The following is a 16825-nucleotide window of genomic DNA, read 5'->3' on the forward strand; positions in this document are numbered from 1 at the left end:
GGGAGCAATGGGTGTGTTGGGAAAGCATAGGGGCGGATTTGGCCAGCTCGGATCCATGATTTTTTTATGTTGAAAATGGATTTGAATTGGTTTTAAGAATATTGAAAACGGATTGAGATTTTTAAAGATGAAAATGGGGTATTAACAGGTTTTTATTAAAAAAAATGAAAAATCGACCGTTTTCAACGGTCAAAAAGCTAACGTCTGCACCCCGTTCCATCTCCCGAACCCATACCTGATCGTCTAAATAACACAGATCCCTCAAAAAGCCTAACAAAATTCATGACTTTGCATAATTAGCCATGAATCCGAGAGTCTTGAACACATAACTTGTTCATGACTTGGTAAAATCATAATTGCCATGTGCTTACTTAGGTTTTATTAGTGGCCCTTACATCAGCATGCGTGTAGCCGTTATTAACCAGCATATACAACTAGACAAAACAACAGGGAGAACCATCACCCAAAAGAGGTAGTTAACAGAAACGACCCACATAGGCATGACTTAGAATATGCAAAACTAACATAACTTGTTGCTATTCATATAAAAAAAATTGTTACCAGAATACGAGTGCAAACATAACCATCACTCGGTGATCTAAATCCAGACTAACGATAATATAAAGACTACAAAGCATAGTAACTGTCAACAGGCGAATCCTTTTTTCTGATTTTCTAACTTAGTCATCGTCCTCCACCTGCAAAACACAAAATGAAAACATCAAACACAACAAAAATATGAGTAATCCATTTCTTGACAGCCAACAATCAAAGGTCTAACCCGTTCTCAAATTTTCTTTTATAAAAACAATATAATCAACATTGTATAAAATCACATGATGTTTCTTTAAAATGGGATCACAGTAAATTTAATGGTTTTTATAAACTTAAAAACAAACTTTTAACAAAACAGATGAACACTTGATAGCTTAAACATTTGACAACATACCTCATCATCACTGTCCTCCTCGTTGTTAACCTCAGACTTGGATTTGTCAGAATCATCATCCTCATCTTTACCACCCATAGCCTGTTTTCATTGAAACAAACTCATAATCAGTAAAACAAAATCTTTATATGCCAATAAAAAATGCAGTTTAATTAACAAAGATTACCTGCTTTTTGTTGTATGCTACCATGGTCTTCTCATACTCAGCCTTCCTTTTCTCAGCTTTGGCTACATAAGGTGCCTGTTCCTGTGTTCACATGATCCATAACATCAATAACATATAGCTTAACTTTTCAAAATTGCAAAGAATCAACAAGCAAGCATAAATCCTATATTAACTCTTAAAATTGTAATATCAGCTAAAATTTTAAGATCGAAACTTTAAATTAACAAACACATGATTGTAATATGTTCTGCAATCTCAGATCTAATCACCTCTGTAGAACATACTAATAGTTGTCTAGACGCAAGACACTTAAAAAGCTAAGACCCAAGATGGACAAACATAGCGTAAACATACCATTTTTGGGTTTTAGACATGTTTTAGGTGTGTTTAGGGCTAGTTTAAGCTGGTTCCAGACTTCCAGCCTATTTTTGGATGTTTCAAATCAAGATCTCATCCGAAAGTCATAGGAGTGACTGGACGTCAGCATAACATTTTCCTTGCGCCTTGACTCGACTAAGGCTTGGTTTAAAAAAGCGTGCCTTAGGCGCAACAACGCTCAAGCCCTTGCACTTTTGGTTGCCTATAGCACACTTTTTGAAAAACGTGCACCTGATGCGCGATTTCGTGGCAAAAAGTTTACCCTGAGGCACCGCACGTCACGTATTTCCCATAATTTTGTACAGAAGATTGTTGTACATCATGCTTTTCAGGTTGTACATGTATCTAATTTTCATATTGAAACATACATAAAGCTGAACTGTCACTAAATATCGGGCTTAAAGGCGTAGGCATGCACCCAAAAGACTACTAGTGATATGTTTTGATGGAAACAAACATATTAACAGTATTACTTACAGAAGTAGACATGGCTTTCCATTTTGCCCCACCAGCTTTACCAACCTGTAAATCAAACACAAAATCAAAACCTACCTAACAATAATCAATAATCAAAACACCAAAACCAAAGCCTAAATTTCAAACAGATCACTCACAGCAGCAACAGATTTGTTGTCCGGATTCTCGGCTTTAAACTGCTTCCTAAAATCCTCCCTTCATCAATTCAACCAAAACAAACATAAAAATCAAAACAACACACAACTAAAATGTAAACCTAAACCTAAACCTAAACCTAAACCTAAACCTAAACCACTTACATAAACACGAAGAATGCACTAGCCGGTCTCTTTGGCTTGTTCGGATCCTTCGCAGCTTTCCCCTTCTTCACAGCCAGCCTACAAAAGTACAAAATCAATATACACAAATACAAAACCCTAACAAATTAACGGAAAAATCCTACTTGGCGTTCGATTTCTTCTGAGCACCGGTTGATTTGCCTCCTTTCATGGTTTGATCCTGAAAATTGAACAGAAAACAAGGAATTAGGTGAAAACTGGGGCGAAAATGGTTGAAAATAGCGGAAATGGGTTGGAAGTTTACGCAGGGAGGGTGGGTTAGGGTTAGGGTTTACAATGGGGAGTTAATGTTGCAACGCGAGAGATATTTTCTATATTATGTAAAACGATTTGGGCGGGAGAATTGTAGCTTTTGAATCTATTTAGGTTCATATACTTGGCCCATTTTGACATTCGTTTAACTTTTATGGTCAAACTAGTTTTTGTACCGCTGCTTGTGTTGCGGATAAGTAGAATATTTCTCTCTCATAATATGTAGGTTTGTGATTCGGTTATTTGTAAATACTACTCATAACACGATTTATAAAAATTACATCGAGTCAAACAATTAAAACAAAATACTACCCTAGTTTTGCTAAAAAACCTAAAACGATAGAAACACTATAATTTTAAACTAAGGGCAAAATTGTAATTTTTCAGGACAAATGAGTGTGTGTCAGACAGCCAAATGGCACGAATAAAAATTACATCGATTCAACAATTAAAACAAAACACTACCATAATTTTATATAAAAAAAAAATAAAACGATGGCATGACTGTAATTTTACACTAGAATCAAATTGTAATTTCATAAGGGAAAAAACAAATAGGGTGGTAAAACTGTAAATTTGAGCTGAGGGCAAAAACGTAATTTGGCTAAGAAGAAAAAAAAACAAAACCAATGGTAAAACTGTAATTTTAAACAGTCAAAATCGAATTTAGCTTAACCAATGGAGAAATGCCAGCATAGCAGATGGCTGCACATTTTGACCAATGGCAGGGAAACACTATTCCCTGCCATAGTGATTTTTGTTATATGTAACTAGTAGATGCCCCGCCCGCGTTGCGGGGCAATGGCCGAATAATTCTCAATCAATTAAAAAAAGACTATTATAACTTTGCTATGAAAAAAACGATGATAAGACCGTAATTTTGGGCTCAGGGAAAAACTGTAATTTTTCAGGACTAATGAGCCGTGTTAGGCAGTTAGAGTTATGCGCCGCCCGCGTTGCGGGGCGCTAAACCGAGTATTTCTTAGGTTAATAATATGTACGCCTTTATGTCGGTTACTTATACATGCTACCTATAACACGATATTAAAAAAGACACATTAAGTTAACCAATTAAAGAAAAACAGTACCATAGTTATGATTAAAAAAAAGTAACTAAAACGATGACAAGCGTGTAACTTAGAGTTGGAGGCAAAACAATAATTTGTCAGGACTAATTAGCGAGTGCTAGAGAGCTGTTTGGCATGAATAAAAACAAAATTAAGTCAACAAAGTAAAATAAAACACTACCATGGTTTTGCCAAAGGAAAAAAACGATGGCAAGATTGCAATTTTTCACGGAGGTAAAATCGTAATTTTAAAATGGAGGTAAAATAATATTTTGAACTGAGGGCAAAACAATTTTTTTTATTTTGAAATGGGGGCAAAATCGTAATATTTTAGCTGCGGGCAAAATCGTAATTTTTAGCTGGGGGCAAAATCGTAATTTTAAACTGGGAACCAAATCGTAATTTGACAGGACTCTAGCTGAGGGCAAAACCATATTTTTTTATTTTGAACTGAATAAAAACAAAATTAAGTCAACAAAGTAAAATAAAACACCACCATGGTTTTGCCAAAGGAAAAAAAACGATGGCAAGATTGCAATTTTTAGCGGAGGTAAAATCGTAATTTTAAAATGGAGGTAAAATAATATTTTGAACTGAGGGCAAAACATTTTTTTTATTTTGAAATGGGGGCAAAATCGTAATTTTTAGCTGGGGGCAAAATCGTAATTTTAAACTAGGAACCAAATCGTAATTTGGCACGACTCTAGCTGAGGGCAAAACCATATTTTTATTTTGAACTAGGGGCAAAATTATATTTTTCTAACTGATGGCAAAATCGTAAATTTAAGCAAGGGGCAAAAGCAAAAAAAAATTTGACTCGAGGGCGAAATCGTAATTTTACACCTAGAATAAAATTGTAATTTGGCATCACCTATAAATAACTATTATATGAAAAATGAAAAAAAAAACAAAAAAAACCAAAAGTGTGGCTGCCAAAATGGCCAACCACCTAACAAAACTATTCCCATGACGTCATTAAAACTTGTGAATGTATATGTTGAAAATGTCCTTTTTAATTTTCTTTTTGGTAAAATGTCAAAATCGTCCTTAAGACTTAAAACATATTTATTATGTGATTTATATAAAAAATTTTATAACACGACACTTAAGGTTTACAATTTATTGTCATTAATCATCTAATTTGCCATCCTCATTTAAAATATTTGTTAAGTTCAATGCTAAGTTAGTCTTTTACTCAATGTACAACATTTTTAACTAGAGAACCGATGCCCAACCGGATTACATAGGGTAAGGTTTGGTTTCGGGTTTTCTTAGGTCGGTTTTTGGGTTTTCTTCGGGTAGGACCAAGTTATGCTCACTCCCAGCAAGAGCTCTCGTAGATGTTTTCGAAGGCAAGTTAACTCAAAGAGTTGATGAGGATATAATGGTCTTTAACATCAAAAAGCGTTCAGATAACAATCAATAGCTTAAACAGGCATCTGCTTTTGTGAGTAACACAATAGATGAATTCAAGGATGAGTTGTGTAAGCTGCCCTACGAGCTTGACAACACAATCTCTGGCCATAAGAAAGACATTGAGGAACTCGAATGGTTAATCCATGGTAAGCCACCCGATCAAGATCAAGCAATAGTAACCCTATCAGAAAACGTAATAAACTCGGTTATCCTAACAGATAAGTGTGGGGATAGTGAGCTTGCTGTTGAAAGCTGGAGTATCATTCCAATTGGGATTAAACTATATATAAAAATTACTCTCCTATCTCGAAAAATTACCCTCCTATCTCGAAAAATTACCATTTCCCACATTCAACCTTCAATCCACATAAAAAAACTAATTTTTAGTTTAATGTAATTTTTGTTTGTGTTTATTTTTTTAAAGGTATTTACGCTTAATTAAATTAATAAAATCCTTTTTTAAAAATAAAACAGTAAATAAAATTAAATTTTTTTTAAGTTTTGAGGAAAACTGGGGAAAATTGTAACGATACCGCAATGTGAGGAAATATGAGAAAAATTGAAAAAAGCCGATGTGACGCTAACGTATCACACGAGAAAATATGAGGAAATAGGGACAACACCCTTCACCCTAACATATAATTGTATGAGCCATGAGGATGTCAATCAATTTAAAAGAATGTGCTCAATGTTAATCTCTCACTGTAACACAATTATGTTATCAATACATATTGGGTTGTGGTGAGCATGGATATTCCCACGCAGATCACGAGCCTCTTTGAAGGAATTTGAGCAATTTGATTGGTGGTTGAGGATGGTGCGATCATGAACCATACCATATATAAAGTGATAAATGAAGATGGAGTGATGTGATGATAACGTTAAGAATGGTGATGATATTTAGAAACATCACCTATCACTTAATTTCATTTCTTTAAAGGTGAGGCCGTGAACCTTTTAATTTAGTTGATTCATCGGTTTATAATTAATTACAATCAATAAATATTATTTAAAGGCTACAATTGTTCAAAATAATTGGTTTACCTGCCCATGTCTGTCTCCACATGACACTGATATAAATTAATATGTGTATTTCATTTATGTCAATATTCCCACCAATGTAAACGAACCAGACAACAAACAATTACAGATATTAAAGTCAATGGTTTGACAAATATTTCTTTTATTAACTTTATTAATTATCTTTATTGTGTGTGGCAATCAAATGGAACTTAACCAGTGTAAACATATATTTTTTGGTACCTAGACATCTATTGTTATACTTATATCAATTTACATATTGGTCCCGTTACCATCACTTAGTTTTATTTCTATGAAGGGGATAGATCCTCTAAATTCTAATTTAGTTGATTTCATCGGTTTATAAGCAAATACAACTAATGATGATTAACTAAAGGCTGTAACCATCGAATGTTAGAGCCATGTGTTTACATCGGTTTTATAGACATCTACAGAACTTATGCCCGCTTTTGTTGTACAGGTGTCAATCCTGACGTCGACATATTTTTTGGTAGCCTTAACGTCAACATGTAAGTAATTGTTATTAACCAACTTATACAACTAGACAAAACAGGGAGAGTCATCAGCCAAAAGAGGTAGTAAACAGAAAAGATCCAACTAAACAAAACTTAGAATATGTGAAAACAAACATAACTTCCTTCTGCTATTCATATCATACGATTTGTTACCAGAATACGAGTGCAGACATGGCCATCACTCAGAGATCTAAATCCAGACTAACAGTAATATAAAAAAGTACAAAGCGTAGTAACTGTTCAAACCGTCAACAAAACAAGCACCCTTTTTCTGATTTTCTAAATTAGTCATCATCTTCCTCCTGCGAAACACAAAATAAAAACATTAAACGACAAAAATACAAGTAATCTATTTCTTGACAACCAACAATCAAAGATCTAACCAGTTTTCAAAAGTTCCTTTATAAATAAACAAATAATATATAAAATCAATGTTGTATGAAATCACATAATGTTTCTTCGAAATGAGATCACAGTTATTTAAATGTTTTTTTATAAATTTAACAAACTTTTAACAAAGCAAATAAACACTTGAGAGTTTAAACATTTGGCAACATACCTCATCATCACTGTCCTCCTCGTTGTTAACCTCAGACTTGGATTTGTCAGAATCATCATCCTCATCTTTACCACCCGAAGCCTGTTTTCGTTGAAACAAACTCATAATCAACAAAACAAAATCTTTATAATTATAAGCCAATATATAAAACAATGTAATTAACAAAACTTACCTGCTTTTTGTTGTATGCTACCATGGTCTTCTCATACTCAGCCTTCCTTTTCTCAGCTTTGGCTACATAAGGTGCCTTTTCCTGTGTTTACATGATCCATAACACCACGGACATATAACTTAACTTTTCAAAATTGCTATGGATCAATAAACTAGCAGAAATCCTATATTAACTCTATAAATTGAAATATCAGCTTGAATTTTTGGATCAAAACTTTGATTTAACAAACACATGATTATAATATGTTCTGCAATCCGAGATCCAATCACCTCTGCAGAACATACCAATAGTTGTCAAAGGTGCAAGACACACTCAACGTGCAAATTGTGAGCCTTGAGCCTAGACGCAAAGCGCTTAAATAGCTAAGACCCAAGATGAACAATGGGTTTTAGACATATTTTAGGTGTGTTTAGGGCTAGTTTAAGCTGGTTCCAGCCTTTTTTGGATGTTTCAAATCAGAAACTCTTGAAAGTTGTAGGAGTGACGGGATGGCAGCAAGACATTTTCCCAGCGCCTTGCCTCGCCAAAGGCAACAAAGCGCAACAAGGCTCAAGCCCTTGCACTTTTGATTGCCTATGGCACGCTTTTTGAAAAAATGCACCTGATGCGCGATTTTTTGGCAAAAAGTTTACCCTGAGGCACGCGCGTCATGTATTTCCCATAAATTTGTACAGAAGATTATTGTACATTATTCGTTTCAGGTTGTACATGTATCTAATTTTCATATTGAAACATACATAAAGCTTAATCGTCACTAAATATTGGGCCACGGATACAAATAGCAGTGAGCTTTTGCACTTGGCGCTTCAATTTTAGACCTTGTGGCTTTTGTGAGTTCCTTCCTTTTTGAAACCAAGGCTTAAAGGCGTAGGCATGATGCACCCAAAACACTTTAACAATATACTACTAGTGATATCTTTTAATAGAAACAAACATGTTAAAAGTAGTACTTACAGAAGTAGACATGGCTTTCCATTTTACCCCACCAGCTTTACCAACCTGTAAATCAATCACAAAATCAAAACCTATCTAACAACCTAAACACCAACTCAATCAATATTCAAAACAGCAAAACCAAAGCCTAAATTTCAAACAAATCACTCACAGCAGCAACAGATTTGTTGTCAGGATTCTCGGCTTTAAACTGCTTCCTAAACTCCTCCCTTCATCAATTCAACCAAAACAAACATAAAAATCAAAACAACACACAACTAAAAACTAAACCTAAACATAAACCACTTACATAAACACGAAGAATGCACTAGCCGGTCTCTTTGGCTTGTTCGGATCCTTCGCAGGTTTCCCCTTCTTCACAGCCAGCCTACAAAAGTACAAAATCAATATACACAAATACAAAACCCTTTCAAATTAACGGAAAAACCGTACTTGGCGTTCGATTTCTTCTGAGCACCGGTTGATTTGCCTCCTTTCATGATTCGATCCTGAAAATTGAACAGAGAACAACGAATTAGGTCAAAAATGGGGCGACAATGGTTGAAAATAGCGGAAATGGGTTGGAAGCTTACGCAGGGAGGGGGGTTAGGGTTAGGGTTTACAATGGGGAGTTAATGTTATGTGGTGAAAACGGATGCCACAGATATTTTGATTTATTTATATTACGTGTATTTGGGCGGGAGAATTCTAGTTTTTGAATCTCTTTTAGGTTCATAAACTCAATATACTCATGGGGTGGTGTTTGGGGTTAACTTTTTAAAATAGATTATGCATTTTTAAAAGCAAAACTATTAATTGAGAAGTTCTCAAAGGAAGAAGTCAAAGCCGCTGTGTGGGAGTGTGGGTCAGACAAGGCACCAGGCCCAGATGGGTTCACTTTCTTGTTTATAAAGGAGTTCTGGAACAAGTTGGAGAGCAACATACTGGATCTGCTGGACCAGTTTTATGTGCACGGGTCCATTCAAAAATCTTGCAGTGCCTCCTTCATATCACTTATTCCGAAAGTAAGTGATCCTGTTACTTTATCCGATTTCAGACCCATATCATTGATAGGAGTCATTAACAAGATCATCTCGAAAGTTTTGGCAAACCGTTTGAAAGGTGTGCTCGATAGTGTTGTATCAAATGAGCAATCCGCCTTTATTGCAAACCGTAACATTGTGGACGGCCCTTTGATTTTAAATGAAGTGGTATCCTGGGCGAAGAAACAAAAGAAGAGGATTTTCCTGTTCAAAGCAGACATAGAGAAAGCATATGACACGTTAAACTGGAAGTTCTTAATTACGGTCCTCACGCATATGGGATTCCCTTCTAAATGGAAAACTTGGATGATGGGCATATTGTTTTCCGGGAAAGCGTCGGTTCTAGTCAACGGATCTCCGACGGGGGAGTTTCAATATAAGAGAGGCTTAAGACAGGGGGACCCGTTGTCCCCGTTCTTATTCACGATTGCTATGGAGGGCTTGCACGTTCTGATGAAAAAGGCGAAAGGATCAGGTATGTACAATGGTTTAGTTCTACCAAATAATGGGCCCTGTTTATCACATTTGTTTTTTGCGGACGATTCCATTTTTACGGGAACATGGGACGAGAGTAATTTAAAGACGCTACGAAGAATATTGAGGCTATTTTATCTTATGTCGGGACTAAAAGTGAACCACAAAAAAAGCTTCCTATATGGGATCGGCCCAGACGAAGGAGAAATCGAGTCTATGGCCCAAGCAATGAAATGCAAGGCAGGTCGTTTGCCTTTTACCTACCTGGGTTTAAAGGTGGGATCAAGCATGAACAGGGTTGGGAATTGGAAAGATGTGATAGACAAATTTAACAAAAGATTGTCAATTTGGAAGGCAAAGTTGTTATCGTTTGCAGGTAGACTTACACTAATCAAGTCGGTGTTGGGATCTTTACCAAATTACTTTCTATCCTTGTATAGAGCCCCGAAGAAGGTAATTAAAACACTAGAAGGAATTAGAAGACGGTTCCTTTGGGGTGGAGGTGGGGCTGCAAATAAGATCCGATGGATGAAATGGGAAAGAATAATAGGGTCAAAAAACATGGGTGGTCTCGGCGTGGGGGGAATCCGAGAAATGAATATGGCATTATTGACGAAATGGAGGTGGAGGTTCAAAGCGGAACCGGAGCAACTGTGGGTAAAGGCAATAGAAGCAATCCACCGAAATAGGAGGTTGATTAAAAATGTCCCGGTAAAGAAAACACTAACCGGAGTCTGGAAAGCTTCAATTGACAATAGTCTAAGGAGCAAGGTGGGGATAGGGGACAAAACGCTTTTCTGGTTGGACACGTGGGCATCCAACAGACCTTTGAAAGATGAATTCCCGCTTACTTTCGGCTTGGCTAAAGACAAAAGGAGTAAGGTACAACAAAATTATAAAACGAGCCAAGGCGGTTTGTGGTGGGATTGGAAGTGGTGTAGACTCCCCAACTGCATCGAAGAAAAGAACGAATGGGAGGGACTGAAACAACTATTAGTGCAGCAAACAGTAGGCCAGAATGAGGACATATGGAGATGGAAAAACAACAAAAGGCTACTCGGTGAAGGAGGTCAGAAAGGAATTGGCCGGTATTATCGATGTGAACGCAGTACCAAGCAGTTTGGAATGGAGCAAGATCGCCACGGCAAAGGTAAACCTCTTTGTATGGAGAGCAATGGAAGAAAAGATACCAACACTAGTGGCTTTGAGCCATAGGGGAGTTCAGATGGGGTCGACGGTCTGCAAGGTTTGTGGTTTAGCTCCCGAAACCGCAAACCACATTATCATACAATGTCCGATTGCTAAAGAAGTGTGGCTACATCTATGGTCTTGGATGAAAATACCGATCAGAAGTCACGATGAAGATATAAGAACAAGAATTCAAGAGAAGTCTGAATGGCCTAGAAACAAGGTAAAAATAATATTTGCAATCCACCTCTTAGCCGGTTGGCACCTCTGGAAGAACAGAAATAATAAAGCTTTCAACGACGCACTTACAAACCCGGGAAAACTGGCGGAAGAAATAAAGGAAGAAGCGTTTGATTGGATCAAGTTAAGGTCTCGGCATACCGGTATAACATGGCTCGAATGGAGAAACTTTACATTTTGGAACGTCCCACCATAAAACAATAATATCATGCCTATGTTGTTTTGTTTACGATCCTAGATTTAGTTTTTTGTTTTGCTGTTTTGAGTTTGGTTGTAATCCGGGTTGTACTCTTGAGTTGGAAGATGTGACGTATAGCATCTTGCTATGCGTTGGGTCTTCGTTTTTGAGGAATAAAGTTTCGTTGTTGCTGTCCAAAAAAAAAAAAAAAAAAATTTGCGTTTTTAAAACTGCGTTTTGAAAAAGCGTGTAGGTACATGCTTCTCTGAAACTGCGTTTTGAAGACATATAATCACTTTTTCATCCAAACACTTTTTTATATTATTTATGTTTTACAAACGCAATAATCAAATAATCACTTCAAAACGTAATCCCAAAAACCCTCTTAGTGGTGTTTGGGATTGCTTATTTTAGTGACTTATTATCTTGTTGAATTTTGGAAAAGTTAAAAAGTGTTTTGGTGAAATTCTTTTATGAGGGGAAAAGTCAATAAGTCACTCTATTGTGACTTATTAAGTTTTCCAAAAAGTTGTTTTGAAAAGCTAAGCCAAACATGGCCTTAGACCGGTGGGTATGGAGTATGGGTTGTGGCGTTGAAGGGGGTTTAACGCCGGCTACACCACCTCGGCTCGGCGTTGCCCGCTTGGTGTGGATATTCTGTCTGCCGTCGGGCGGGGGGTTGGGTGACGTGGCGGGTTATGGTTGGCTGATTCAAAGTAAAGAGTTTAAACAAACAAAAAAAATCTACATGGCTGGCCACGCCCAGGTAAGCGACGCCCACCACACCCCTAGTTTTTTAGTATTCGCTTGTGGATTCCACCCTCGCCACGTGTCGAGCAATGCCCCAACCCAAGCTCATCCACACCCTATAGTCTTACAGGCCCATTTTGACATTCATTTAACTTTTCTAGTTCAAATATACTTTTTAATTTTGTTTTTGATAAAATGTCAAAATCGTTCTTAAGAATCAATAGTTAAGCAGATTTATGTGATTTGTATAAAAGAATTAAGCAGATTTATGTGATTTATATAATAGAAATTATAACAGGATATTTAAGGTTTGCAATTTATTGTCATTAATCATCTAATTTGCAATCCTCATTTAAAGAGTGAATTGGAAATTTTGTCCTTTATCTTTATACCAAGTTGTAGGCGGTGTCCTTTATGTTTAAAGTTGATGAGTTTTGTACTTTATGTTTTAAAATCCTGCACGTTATGTCCTTTAAGCCTAACCCAGTTAATTTTTTTTGTTAAATTAGATCATGTGCAAAGCACATGAGGGTATAGTTAAGCAGATTTATGTGATTTGTATAAAAGAATTAAGCAGATTTATGTGATTTATATAATAGAAATTATAAGAGGATACTTAAGGTTTGCAATTTATTGTCATTAATCATCTAATTTGCAATCCTCATTTAAAGAGTGAATTGCAAATTTTGTCCTTTATCTTTATACCAAGTTGCAGGCGGTGTCCTTTATGTTTAAAGTTGATAAGTTTTGTACTTTATGTTTTAAAATCCTGCACGTTATGTCCTTTAAGCCTAACCCAGTTATTATTTTTTTTTTTTGTTAAATTAGATCATGTGCAAAGCACATGAGGGTATAATTGTCTTTTTACCCTATTATTTAAAAAAAAAACAATTTATATATCTAAACACTCACACTTATCTCTAAAACTCTCTCTATATATATGTATATAGCATCATCACCTGCTACTCAACAACCACACTATAAACAAATATCCTAAACACTCGACCCAAATGAACACATCAGTACAAATTACATAAACCCATAAATATCGAAAATCCGATTGTAATTATACTCAGGGCATGTTTGGGTAAGCTTATTGAAACAACTTATTGACTTATTGGCTTCTTGGAAAAGTCAGGATTTTGTGACTTATTGACTTATTGGCTTTTCCCCCTCACATACACCCTCTTTGCCAAACATCATTTTAGAGCTTATGACTTTTCAAAAAGCCAATAAGTCAATAAGTTGTTTTAAAAAGCTTACCCAAACATGCCTTCAATCTGGTAATACAGGATCAATCTTCTCCAATAAACCTAAAAAACTAGTGAAAATTATAAACTAGATATAAAACCTTGAAATGTCAAACCTATTTACAACAAGTACATCAAAATTGAATCACAAAGCTGCAGAGTTGAACACCAAATTGATTGTATTACTCTTCAATTAGAGCTAGTGATCAAAATTAAATAAAACTAAACAAAACCCTAGAATTATACCGTTTTGGTTGAATTAAAGGTGTCGGGGTGAGAATCGGAGTCGTTGATCAACAGTGAGCTGTATACGAATCCCGGAAAAGTGCAGAATTGAGCAGAGATAACGATTTTACGAACGGACCGTGGGTTTCTTTGTTAGATCTGGTTCTTCAAGTCCGGCCATTGTAAGATTGTCGTTTTGAATCGGAGACTTGTACATTGTAGATCTTGATTTTCAAGACCCAATATGTAACTGCCGCCCTTTACAACCGTTGTTGGAGCGCACCACGGTTGCCGGAAAAAACGGCTATTGCCGGATCTTAAAGACTGTTTTCGTAGATGGCCAGTCTACACTATTTTCGTTGTTGGATCTCACCTACTAGCTGTCGAAAAAACAACTCTTGCCGGATCTTGATAGATGTGGTGTGGAGGTGGTGTGGGTGCTACGCCGGTGCTGCTTGTGTGGTGGCAGTGGTGGTTCTAGAGAGAGAGAGGGGAGAGTAGGGAGTATGTGTGTTTTAGAGAGAAGACTGTGAGAAAATGGATATATAAAATCTTCAAAATGGATTTTTTTTCTTGGCCGGAATCAGTTGTTGTGGTGGTGGTAGAAGGAGGAATACACAGAGATAATAGAGAGATAATGGGTTTTTTTAGAGAGAGAAAGTCATTGAGTTAATATATAAATTGTTTTTTTAAATAATAGGGTAAAAAGACAATTATACCCTTATGTGCTTTGCACATGATCTAATTTAACAAAAAAAAAATTTAACTTGGTTAGGCTTAAAGGACATAACGTGCAGGATTTTAAAACATAAAGTACAAAACTCATCAACTTTAAACATAAAGGACACCGCCTGCAACTTGGTATAAAGATAAAGTACAAAATTTGCAATTCACTCTCATTTAAAAGTTATAACACCACCTCCACCACAAAACAATCATCGTCGTTGCACCACCTCAACCACAAAACAACCCCACCGCAACAACTTCACCCGATAACAATCGTCGCCGCACCACCTCCACCACGAAACAAACCCGCTGCAACATGACCAACATAGCGTCCATATGAGTGCCTTTAGACAAGATGTACCTTCTTGCAATATACATACTTTCACAATACTTTAAACCTCTAATCTACCTCAAAACGAACTCCAAAACTCGCACGCTTTCGTTTCCCCTTGTAGGGTGACCTTGGCATTCCCGAATTCTCAAGACATTTCACTCATGTTTTTGGAAGCTTTTGCAAACCGTGAGTATACATGACCCCCTTTTATTTTAAACGCACTTTAGGTCTAACATATGTAAACTATCAAAATTAACACTTATGCATGCAATCACACTATTCAGTCAACCAATCTAGTTATACATGCTATGATGATAAGCTTAGGATACATACATACTATAAGCCATTCTTGCACTATATTTGTCATTAACTTTGCGAGCCTACCTTAACATGTATGGCGCTATAGGAGTAGCACACCGCCCGTTTGATGGGTCATTGTTAAGTATTCAATCGTTTAAAGGTCTTGTTCATTGTGATCGCAAGATTACGCTAGTTAGGACTGTTCATTTTTATCCAGAACCCGAAACCCGACCCGAATTCAAAGCCACCCGAACCCGAATTAGGGAATATCCAAAAAAACCCGAACTCAAGAAACTCGAACCTGACCAACCCGAACTTTAAATGGTTCGGTTATTGGGTTACTTTTTCTCTACCAAAAACCCGAAAAACCCAAAACACGAAACCCGAAAAAGAAAATTGAACATTTATAATTTTTTTTCTTATAGAATTGTTTTTGCTTGGAGTCTTTAATATATGAAATATGAAGTTTTGGGACTTTTAAATATTATAATAGCATATTGTCAAATTATATTTGAACTTTGATGATATTTTTAAAGTAGTAATATGAATTTTGATAATATCTTGTAAAAAAGCATTAATTTTTCATTTTACATCTAAACCCGAAAACCGAACAACCCAACCCGACTAACCCGAACCTGAATAACCCAAAACCGACTAACCTGAACTTTAAATGGGTCGGTTATTGGGTCAATTTTTCCTAGGCAAAAACCCGAACAACCCGACCCGAAAAACCCGAAACCCGAAGAAAAAACCCGATGAACACCACTAAAGCTAGTGGACACTTTGGGTTGACTCGTATTTGTTGCATGTTAACCTTGTATTTTATGCCTTAGTATACTTGTCCTGCCATGTTTAGATTGAATTAATCTTTTATTACGTATGCTAGTATCAAACTAATATGCTCGCCAACGCTTTATGTGTTAACACTTTCCATGTCGTGTTGGCACACCTGGGTTGTCCTCACTTGGCTGTTTAACACCTTTACTTGTCGCTTTTGATTTGGTCAAACAACTACTGCACTGTTTATGTTAAATCAGTTTACGATCAGGTTTTACGCGTGTAACACAAACCAGTTGCCCGAAAGACCCATTCGCACGAAAGGACATTGCCCTTTCACGCGAAAGCCCCTTTCGTCTGAAAGGTTCTGTTACTCGTTTTGTCCCGTATTTTCTCGTATTTTACAATCTGATCCGAACCTCTTTCACATCAGGATACTTACACCTCTGTTTACCCGTTTCAGGGTGACTTCGGTGTTCCAACCTTCAACAACTCAACTCTCGGTTTCGTGGAACTCTACGCAAAATTGTGAGTATACTCGATCCTTTTTTTCATTTTTATCACTTTGGGTGCAACATCACACAACACTATTAAACATGTTTATTAATCACACTCTATCCACCATTAAACATGAAAACATGTTATACTTGTTAATCTCATATGCTATGTTTACATTGTGTCTATATGCTCATTAACTTTGCAAGCCTACCTTAACAATTATAGCGCTATAGGCTTAACGCCCGCCCGTATACTTGTGGTATTGTTAAGTAAAAAACATTACACCTTCTTCATTTTGACGATGTTGGGTAAACACGATTGCGTTAAACTCTGGTTTGACATATAGTTTACACTCGTACAACATGTTAGTAACTCGTATACATTTATCATGTCGGATATAAGTACAATTAAAACATTTTCATATTATGCTATGTATTCAAACTTGTATACTCGCCAACATATTTGTTTACCATTATTTTAATATAGGTTGTAGGTTGATAGGTGATGAACGAAGAAAACAAGTTTAGGGTGGACTTAGATACACGCTTAAACTACAAATTATGTTTTGGGTTCATGTTT

General features: G+C 36.3%; 3 protein-coding genes across 5 annotated transcripts; 1 reads left to right on the top strand and 2 right to left on the bottom strand.

The window, feature by feature from the left end:
* Positions 1-505: 505 nt before the first annotated feature.
* On the bottom strand, positions 506-8909 carry LOC110894660 (HMG1/2-like protein). Of its 3 annotated transcripts, none has more exons than XM_022141887.2 (8): positions 2553-2655; positions 2413-2468; positions 2270-2347; positions 2108-2165; positions 1971-2015; positions 1116-1196; positions 950-1030; positions 506-695 (listed from the first exon to the last, which is right to left on the bottom strand). In XM_022141887.2, the coding sequence occupies exons 2-8, from the start codon at positions 2457-2459 to the stop codon at positions 681-683; spliced, it is 405 nt and encodes a 134-aa protein (XP_021997579.1). In that variant the 5' UTR covers positions 2460-2468; positions 2553-2655; the 3' UTR covers positions 506-680. The 3 variants fall into 3 exon arrangements, with proteins under 3 accessions (XP_021997579.1, XP_021997577.1, XP_021997578.1); XM_022141885.2 differs by having other exon boundaries at positions 506-698; XM_022141886.2 differs by lacking the exon at positions 2553-2655 and adding an exon at positions 8857-8909 and having other exon boundaries at positions 514-698.
* On the bottom strand, positions 6661-8939 carry LOC110894661 (HMG1/2-like protein). The gene is made up of 8 exons (XM_022141888.2): positions 8857-8939; positions 8717-8772; positions 8574-8651; positions 8436-8493; positions 8285-8329; positions 7331-7411; positions 7159-7239; positions 6661-6901 (listed from the first exon to the last, which is right to left on the bottom strand). Exons 2-8 carry the CDS (start codon positions 8761-8763, stop codon positions 6884-6886), a joined length of 408 nt encoding a protein of 135 aa, XP_021997580.1. The 5' UTR covers positions 8764-8772; positions 8857-8939; the 3' UTR covers positions 6661-6883.
* A 2066-nt stretch (positions 8940-11005) lies between these two features.
* On the top strand, positions 11006-11404 carry LOC110892727. The gene has a single exon (XM_022139877.1). It carries the CDS (start codon positions 11006-11008, stop codon positions 11402-11404), a length of 399 nt encoding a protein of 132 aa, XP_021995569.1.
* The last annotated feature ends 5421 nt before the right edge of the window (positions 11405-16825 follow it).

Source organism: Helianthus annuus, chromosome 12 (genome assembly GCF_002127325.2).
Source record: "Helianthus annuus cultivar XRQ/B chromosome 12, HanXRQr2.0-SUNRISE, whole genome shotgun sequence".
Classification (NCBI taxonomy): Eukaryota; Viridiplantae; Streptophyta; class Magnoliopsida; order Asterales; family Asteraceae; genus Helianthus; species Helianthus annuus.

Coding starts and splice junctions, on each gene's coding strand:
- LOC110892727 (XM_022139877.1), top strand. CDS start 11,006: ATGGGGTCGACGGTCTGCAAGGTTTGTGGTTTAGCTCCCGAAACCGCA.
- LOC110894661 (XM_022141888.2), bottom strand. CDS start 8,763: ATGAAAGGAGGCAAATCAACCGGTGCTCAGAAGAAATCGAACGCCAA. Junction 8,330..8,435: donor ACAACAAATCTGTTGCTGCT/GTGAGTGATTTG, acceptor ATTGATTTACAG/GTTGGTAAAGCTGGTGGGGT. Junction 7,240..7,330: donor TAGCATACAACAAAAAGCAG/GTAAGTTTTGTT, acceptor CAACGAAAACAG/GCTTCGGGTGGTAAAGATGA.
- LOC110894660 (XM_022141885.2), bottom strand. CDS start 2,459: ATGAAAGGAGGCAAATCAACCGGTGCTCAGAAGAAATCGAACGCCAA. Junction 2,166..2,269: donor AGTGCATTCTTCGTGTTTAT/GTAAGTGGTTTA, acceptor GAATTGATGAAG/GGAGGATTTTAGGAAGCAGT. Junction 1,031..1,115: donor TAGCATACAACAAAAAGCAG/GTAATCTTTGTT, acceptor CAATGAAAACAG/GCTATGGGTGGTAAAGATGA.